At 38.5% G+C, this 9390-nt stretch overlaps 1 protein-coding gene across 1 annotated transcript in view; it reads right to left on the bottom strand.

Annotated features, from left to right (window-relative positions):
- Positions 1–9390, bottom strand: part of Ankrd13c (ankyrin repeat domain 13C) — a 60034-nt gene that overhangs the window by 10390 nt on the left and 40254 nt on the right. The window contains exons 7-9 of the mRNA XM_021158979.2: positions 8770–8914; positions 5709–5840; positions 2768–2929 (exon numbers count right to left, since the gene is read on the bottom strand). Of these exons, the coding sequence (XP_021014638.1) occupies positions 2768–2929; positions 5709–5840; positions 8770–8914 (439 nt within the window). The remainder of the gene's footprint in view (positions 1–2767; positions 2930–5708; positions 5841–8769; positions 8915–9390) is intronic.

Raw genomic sequence — 9390 nt, 5'->3', positions numbered from 1 at the left:
TCTGACTCCCTCTTCTGGAGTGTCTGAAGATAGCTACAGTGTACTTACATATAATACATAAATCTTAAAAAAAAAAAAAAAAAGAAAACAGGCTGTTAACAAGTGCCTGGAAAGGCCACAATCCTTGTTCCAAAGCAGAAGTGGTTGTGCAGAAGAGAAACTGGCTTTGAATATTAAGCAATACAGAAGATCCATCCTTCATGACAGCCTATAGCAAATAGGAGCTGCCACTACGGAGCTGGATAACAGAAGAACTGATAGCTAGGGTTTGCTAAATGCTGCCTTATACACAAGACCCAAGTTCTAGACCCAGCAACATATAATACACAGACAGACAGACATACACACACACGCCAAATTTTATGTAGCAATGGATGTATCTATAAATTCAAGACATAATCATCAATCCCCTAATATCAATCCCCTATATTAGAAACTGACAAACTAAAACAAATAGTCACCAAGAATCACAAGGTTCATAACTGGGTTTGCTGTTCACAGCCACAAGGCTGAGACAGGATGATCAGAAGTCTGGGGACTGTTTAGAAGAATCATAAGAAAAAGAAAAAACTGTCTTTTTCCTGTCCTAGCATGATCTGTGATGAACAGTCTCCAAACAGACATTCCCAGCACCAGAAACTAAGCTAAAAGTTGTCCCACCAAGCCAGAGCCAAAATAAACCTATTGTTCACAACTGATCTCTGTAAAGCATAATCTCAAAAAGCTTATGTACATCACATATATTAGTCTGTTCTATTCCATAGCTACATCCAGTAAAATACATTTTAACTTCAATTTGAAAAACTACATCTGTGTAACATGTCATTTTAAGAGCCCTTTAACAATTTAAATGCAATAGATCATAATTCATGTAACTTGATGAAAATCAAGTTGCCTACTTTAAGTTCGAATAGGCATCAATCAGGTCTGTAAACTTAACCCCTAGATTGGTTTTTTATGTACATATAAGCAGTGATCAGCTCAGAGCTAATTGGCAAATAGTCCGTGAATTTTTTTTTTAAAGATTGATTGATTGATATGTATGTAAGTACACTGTAGCAGTCTCCAGATGCACCAGAAGAGGGCATCAGATCTCATTACGGATGGTTGTGAGCCACCATGTGGTTGCCGGGATTTGAACTCAGGACTTTCAGAAGAGAAGTCAGTGCTCATACCCACTGAGCCATCTCGCCAGCCCTCCATGAATTTTTGTTTGATACAGTGTTCCATATTTATCCCCTATGTTAAACATAGCCCAGAGATAGGCACCATCACAACAAAATCTATTTTCAAAAGAAGCCTTTAATAATATGCAAATCACAACTTAGTCAGGAAGGTCCATAGAGAAAGCAGCAGTAACTGGGCATAGTGGTGGGGCACACCTTTAATCCCAGCACTTGGGAGGTAGAGGCAGCGAATTTCTGAGTTCGAGGCCAGCCTGGTCTACAGAGTGAGTTCCAGGACAACCAGGGCTACACAGAGAAACCCTGTCTCGAAAAACATACATACATACATACAGGAAGCAGTAGCTCTGCCAGGCTGTACTGAGATTCCATCTAGTTAGTTACTTTTGCTGTGTCCTTTATTGCCTACTAACCAAGAATTTGTGACTATATAAAGATTAACAGGGTGCTGATTATGAGCAAGAGAAAGCCTGAGAAACACAAACAGCATTTGGCAAGAAGAGGATGCTAACACCCAGTTTTAACTGAAATATTTTTATACTGTAGTCACTTCAAATATGGCTGATATGCTCAATCCCTGGAACACACACACACACAAACACACACACAGTATTACCATGGATTGTTGAGAACCTGTCACTATTCTAAGGAAATCCAGCCATTTTGCTATAGATTAAGTAACCAAGCCTCCTGTCCTTAGCTCCCAATCTTTCTGACTATAGGTGTAGTGCTCAAACATATATGAGTGCTTGCAAACACATTCACAGCCCCTAAGACTGCTGCTTCAAAGAGTAGCAGTGACTACATTTTGTGAGATGTGCTTCTTTGTTGTTTTATTCAGACACTAGTTTGAAAAGAAAAGTGGTCATGACCTACTGGACTCTATTCTCTCTCAAGGATCCCTATTCTGAAACTTAGAAAATGTCCTGTAAAGAGAGTTAATATCTGGGAGTCTTGATAGAGGATATGCCTGAAACACAACAAATTTAAGAAACCAGGAGAGATGGTTCAGTGGTCAGAAGCATCTGCTGCTCTTTCAGAGGATCCACTTTTGGATCCCAGCACTCATATCAGACAGATTACAACCATCTATAACTCCAGTCCCAGAAGATCTGACACAGTTCTGGCCTCTGTGGACACCTGAGCTCACATGATGTGTACACATATATACAAAATACATTTTAAACAGGAATAAAGCAGTATCTGGTTCATATTAGAAATAAGACCATAGAGCAATCCTCATTTTTCCTATATCTTCTCACTTCCTACTTTCTTTTTCCCACCCCCTCTGAGCCCCATACTCATTGCACAGTGTTTCAATAAGCAGAGACTCAATACATAGTTCCCATGCTGTACACAGTAGATATGGCCCAGGAGTGGGTGAACCTTCAGCTGGGTCTTGAAGGCAGCAGGCAACAAGACATGGAATAAAATTAACACCACAATCCATGCTTACAAAATGACTTCAAAGACAAAGCACAGACTCAAAACTATACCAAAGATCCGCCCCCCATCCTCTTTTCTATTATTCAGAAACAAAGAGAATGGAGTTTTACAGGTAGACAGAGGGAATGAGAGTGTACCTCAAAGCTCTGCTCCGCCAGGCTCCCCCCTTTGCTCAAGCTCTCCATGATGGCCTTGTTCCGCAGGATGTCCTCCTCACTCAGGTGCTCCCTCCTTTTCCTTGATTCTAGAACAAGTCCATTCACCAGATAAAAGTCTGCCAAAAAGTTTCCTACTCTTTCCTAAAACAAATCAAATATTCCAAAATGACAGTTTAAAGGAAGGTTGACCTCAGATTTTAAAAAAGCGTTGAGATCATAAATTTCTCCATAAGTATGTACCATGTAGGTGAAAGTAAATATCCTGATATTTAAAGTCACCAAATTATTTTTGTAAGTTAAAAATACAATCATTCATTTCCAAACTACAAAGGGAAATTTAAAGTAATGCTAGTTAACCTGCACATTAGGTAGTCTATACAGAAGCACATTGGCGTTCTTTCACTACCAAGTAGCACAAAGCAATCTTAGAAGTTCACTAAACACACAATTTCAAATACCAAGGAGGGGTCAGAGGTAACACTGTTGTTCCCATTTTATAGATAGAAAAGCAGGATTAAAATCCACAGTCCATGCCACACTGGACCCTCTCTGATCTCTGACTAGATAAAAGTTACTGCTGGTCACTGCTTTGAAAAGAAGCAAATACAAGTAGCCTTGCTCAATAATACATGTAAAGTGTTTACATCATAGATGCAGGCACAGATAAAAAGGCATCCAAAAGAGAGCAAACAGTCCTTTGCAGGGATGTCTCATTAATCATCTGACCCTGACCCACCCTTCCAACCCTCACACACTCCCATGTAAAGTTACCCACTTTACCTGACCCAGCTTCCCATCTTCACCTACATCCAGGCTGCCTACTCCACCCTGACATGTCCAAAACTATGTGTATAGGACATCTCTTAAAAGTCACCAGGAAGCCAAGCATTTTGAACAAGTTTCTATCTACAAAATGGGAACCATGGCATACTGACTCCCTCCTTACCTGTCAACGACTTAAGGAGGTCACCTAGCCGCTCCTCAAGAACTTTTGGCTGCTTGGTGGTAACACTAGTTGGACAGCAGTTTCAATATTTATCTTCTCTTGAGGAGATCCATCTAATGCTGCCCAGAAGAACAGAGTACAGACAAGTAAGACTTCAAAGCAACAAATGCACTGTAATGTTGGATCCACAGCCTGGAGTCCAAAGTGCCACTTGTTGCCAAACAGGCTTTGAGGGCTCGAAGGTCAAAGTTAAGTGTGGCTAGGAGGTGGTTAACAGGTCTTGTGACCATAAACAGGAGCAGCACTTAAAGCTATGCTATGAACAAAAGTGTCAGGTATGTGCTGCTCATGATCCAGCCACTGCAGTTCCTACTGCCTACACTGTGCACTGCAAAGGCATGGGGAAGGGGGATAAATTCAGTTACAAAGGAGGAAACAGCAGCAATGTAAGCTATTCATCCCTGTATTTAACACTATGGCTGCAGGTAAGTACTGTAGCACCTTCACTGTGTCACATGCAAGCTGCTAAGGGGCATAAGCAGCATTTATGTGTGAGGTTTAAGTAGAGGTTCCCGCCACACTCATGGACAGCCAATTCCAAAGCCTTTGACAGCACTGTATTAAAGAGTATCAGTACAAAGCATAGCACATTACTTACAGAGAAGTATTTATGTGTGAAAAACACACATAAAGTCTACAGGGGTTCCAGTATCATAGACAGTGACCACTAGAGTTTCCTGACTTCATATGTAAAGCTGTATGATATTTAATCTTGTGATGGTCAACATGTGCTGTGATAGCATCTTTAATACAATTAACACCAAATTAACAGACTCTGAAAAAGTAGATTTCCCTCTATAAATTGTGTGGGTCTTATCCAAACCTCTGAGTCTTAATAGCAAAGACTAAGAATTCTAAAAGAAAATGCAATTCTGCTTTAAAACTGCTTTAAAATTTTGCAACAGAAAAACCCTGACAGCCTAACAACAGATTTTTAACTCTAGACAATCCCAACTCTCCTGTTAATGTCCAGCCTACTATACACAGTTCAGACATGCCAAGTCCCATAAACACACAAGCCAATCCCCTTTAAGCAAAAAAGGTCTCCCTCCACAACCCTGTCAGTTTTCTTCCCTTTTCTCAATTAGCTCACCTCACTCATCCTCTACACCCTTCATTTCTCTCTTCTATGAGTTTTAAGTGAATACAAGGCTTGTTTTTGTTTTTCTAATATGAAAACATTCACTTATTATGTTCAATAAGATGTAACTTTAAAAAAATTAAATCTCACCCTTTACCTGATTTGGCTCTTATTGTTAAATTTGTATTATTTAATTTTATGAATTTATAAGTATTATTTATTAAAATGTTTCATTATCCATTTCATTCAAAATAATACCATGAATTTAATATATATTGGTGTTTTAATAAATACACACAATTCAGACCAATTCCAAATCTGAACACTCCTTGATCAATATTGCATACAGTGCATGCCAGGCAAAAGAGCCTTAGCATATATTAGGTGATCTTACATTCTCCTGCTAACAGATGTAATGGGAATTATAGAAACTTCCACTGAAATTTAAATTTGCCATCTTATAGAAATGTAAGCTTCATATGAGCAGATAAAATACAAGAGCCTAAAGTAAGAGGAAAAGACCAGCAAAACAAACTATATACATCTCTTCACAAGCCTCTTAAATATAAAGCACTAGAAAAAGAATGGAGCCATGTGCAAACTCTTTCTTATAAGGTAAGGCAGACAAGAAGAGTTCAAGTAAACTACACTTTCTCTGAGCTTTTCCAAGAGTACAAGTGAACCCCATAACTATGCACTGTTAACTACCTATGTGAATTCAAAAAAAAGAGAAACAATCTGCCTATCTAAGGACAATTTCTATATTTCCATCATTATTTTGGTGATACTAGATAACAATTTTTAGGTTAAAAAATATCTATATTTTTACATACTGTTTTATCTTCCCGAAAAAGCCATCCAGTTTGGGCACGTGTGAAAGAAATGGATTTGGTTGATAAAGTTGCAGAATAAATATCACTGCTCATTAAAATATCAACTTCTTCTTCTGTTTCCATCTCTGACTCCTAGGTTGGGGGCAAAAGTTAAAATAAGAATCTGGGTTTTCTTCAAAGATATTACAAATTTCAAAAGACAAAAACACATAATTTCTGAGTAACATGATATTATTTATTCTAAAACCAGAAGTTTAAATTTTGTGTCTAATATCTTTAGTTACTCAGAATTTATGACTAATAATAAATCTTTAAAAGGAGGGCATTAAAAGTACAGCACTTTCACACTTCTATATGTTACTCACTACAGAACTATTTGATCTATTTATAAAAGTTTTGTTTACTTTAAATGGAGATAAATTAGCCTCCAGTTATTGCTATTGTGTACGCACACACACACACATATATATATATATGTATATATATGTATATATATATATATATATATATATATATATATATCCATCACTGTTGTCTGAATCTTTCCTTTTCAATAATTTCTAAGAGTAAAGGGAGCTGACCATAACGACCCTCATGTTTGGGGTGCAGATGTTCAGAATTGAGATATCATCTTAGTAGATTTTTCCTTTAATGAGTATGAAGTATACTTCCCTGTCTCTTTTGATTAATTTTGGTTGAAAGTCTATTTTATTAGATACTAAGATGGCTACTCCACTTGCTTCTTGGGTCCATTTGCTTGGAATAATTTTTTCCAGTACTTTACTCTGATATAATGGCTATCTTTATTGCTGAGGTGTGTTTCTTATATGCAACAGAATGACAGATTCTGTTTTCACATCCATTTCGTTAGCCTGTGTGTGTGTGTGTGTGTGTGTGTGTGTGTATTTTAAACTGGGGAATTGAGTCCATTGATGTTGAGAGATATTAATGAACAGTGATTGTTATTTTCTCTTATTTTGATGGGGGAGTGGTGTACATGTCCATGTGTCCTGTGCTGAAGGTGCAAGGACTTTTAAGAATTTGAGCAGTGATGATGAGGAGTAATATATAGATGGGTCTATGTTCACAGTGCCAAAGATGCAATGAAGTCAGATTTTTAATGCAAGGAAATTAGATTTTGAGCAGCAGTCCTTGAACAGGAATACAGTAGGCTCTTGTACTTGCAGATCAGCGTGCTGTTTATGCTGTCTGAAGTACATTTAATGTCGTATGAGGATGTATGCATACTATGTGCAAACATCATGCTATTGTGTGCCTCTTGAGACTGGAGCATGTCAGGTTTTAGTACCTCTGGATAGTCCCAGAATCGAACTCTTGAGATACTAAATGAGGATATCAGTTGTTTATTGTAAAATGCAAACATGACAGTAATTGCTTACTAACTGCTTGTTGAAGGAATATAATTAATAGCAGATCATTTATAGTGAGGGGTCAAGAGATGGTCCTTGATTTATAGATGGATTTCTGTTCCTAAAGCTTGTCTGAACTCAAAAGGAAGATCTTACAGTGTTCAGTACCCAAGCTGACATAAACAAAATTTGGATCAGAGTATTTGATTTATCTTCTCAACCTATTGCATCCAAAGTATTTCTTTAGAAAATTTTGTTCAGTATTTGTGTTACCCAGGAATCTATTTTCACCCATTATTCATTAGCACTAATGTCAGGATTTTGTACTCTTTGTTTGTAATGGTAGTGAGGATGGTATTGGTATAATTTCAGGTTATGCTGTAGACTCAGTTGTAGTCACGAGCTTTTCTACTCAGCCTCTTTGTTCCCAGAATAACAAGACTTAATTATTTATGAATAAATACTTAGGTCATAAGCTTCTCACATAATCCCCTTGCCTCCAATTGCTCCATAATTCATTTTGGACCCTAGGAGAAACCTATCGTCTGTCATCTATAAACAGAAATACTAATTTGCATATATTATTCTTATTTGCAGCATTAAAAGCTATAAAGCACTTAGATTTTAACCGTAATATAGACTACAGGGACTGTTACTACACACTGCTGCCCACAGCACCTGGCAGCTCCTAGCACCTATGGCATGTATAATGGGGAAAGGGCAGGAGGGAAGACAACGCTGGGTGGCTGATAGCAAAAGGAAAAAAGAATAAAATAGATTCACCAATATTTGGTCAAATCGATACCTTATTTAAAAATCTGTGACCCTCTGTTGCTGACTGCAGCAGACTGTGAGGTAACTTTTCTGGCTTTTAGGGCGTTGACACTTTTTCTCACTGAAGTCAGATCTTTTTCCCAAATGGCCTGTCCTTACTCTTCCTTTCCTGACTTCATTCACCTGGCTCCTCTCCAAAGAATACCCTTGCTTCTTCTTCTTTTCTCCTGTAAATCTATATTTCTTGGTATGAGTTAGAAAACTATTTCATTAGTGCACATACAATGTTAACTATAAAAGTTCAATCTAAGACACATGATGTGGGAATGAACAAGACAAGGTAAACAGGAAGAAAGGAACTTTAAAATCATCTGCAGAACACTGAGGAGGCTGAGGCAGGGGAAGCACTTAACTCAGGAGTTCTCCCCACCTCAAAATAAAAAACACAGGAACTATCTGCATGGCTCCTGGTGACACGTGGATATTGAAAGACCCCTGGTTTGCAGCAGAAAAAAGGAATGGATGAGGTGTAATTCAACATAGAGCAGAAACAAAGGGAGAAGAGGGGGAGGTAGGAGCCCAAGGTGGAAAGTAGAGCCTCTGTTCGGGGCTGTGTAGACATCAGTGATAGTAGCAGCTCAGTTGATTAGAAAACAGATGGCAAAAGGGTCCCTCTGTTAGCAGACACTCAACGTGAGAGCCAGTGAAAACTAGGATAAGCCAAGGCCACTACCCTAGGAATCACCTCAACTCTACTGGAGAAACAAGAAACTAGGGGGAAGATGGTTGCAATAAAGCTTTTCAAATCAACTACATTGATTATACTTTATGCTTTAAATGAAGCACTTATACAGAGACTTTAGTAAATGCATACACATTTTCAACCCTTTAGGGAAATATTAATAAGATATGCTCACCTCATGGTGTATTCGCTGATAAACTTTTTGTTCATTGTCTAACACTACAAAAGACTCAGAGGGTGCAGCATCCCCATTGAAGATGAAGCTTAGATCCCCTCGTTGGCACTTCATGTCAGTAAAGTCTATGAGAGTTGTGTCAAGCCTGTAAAAGATGGGCAGGTAATAATGGACAGAATTTGATAAAACTTTATTTTTCTTATTAGATATTTTCTTTATTTACATTTCAAATGCTATCCCAAAAGTTCCCTATACCCTCCCCCGGCCCTGTTCCCCTATCCACCCACTCCCACTTCTTGGCCCTGGCATTCCCTTGTACTGGGGCATATAAAGTTTGCAATACGAAGGGGCCTCTCTTCCCAATGATGGACGACTAGGCCATCTTCTGCTACATATGCAGCTAGAGACATGAGCTCTGGGGGTACTGGTTAGTTCATAATTGTTGTTCGAATATAGGGTTACAGACCCCTTCAGCTCCTTGGGTGCTTTCTCTAGCTTCTCCATTGGGGACCCTGTGTTCCATCCTATAGATGACTGTGAGCATCCACTTCTGTATTTGCCAGGCACTGGCATAGCCTCATACGAGACAGCTATATCAGGGTTCCTTCAGCAAAATCTTGC

Source organism: Mus caroli, chromosome 3, assembly GCF_900094665.2.
Source record: "Mus caroli chromosome 3, CAROLI_EIJ_v1.1, whole genome shotgun sequence".
Classification (NCBI taxonomy): Eukaryota; Metazoa; Chordata; class Mammalia; order Rodentia; family Muridae; genus Mus; species Mus caroli.
The sequence above is the reverse complement of the archived record's forward strand: the minus strand, read 5'-3'. Positions and strand labels throughout refer to the sequence as shown.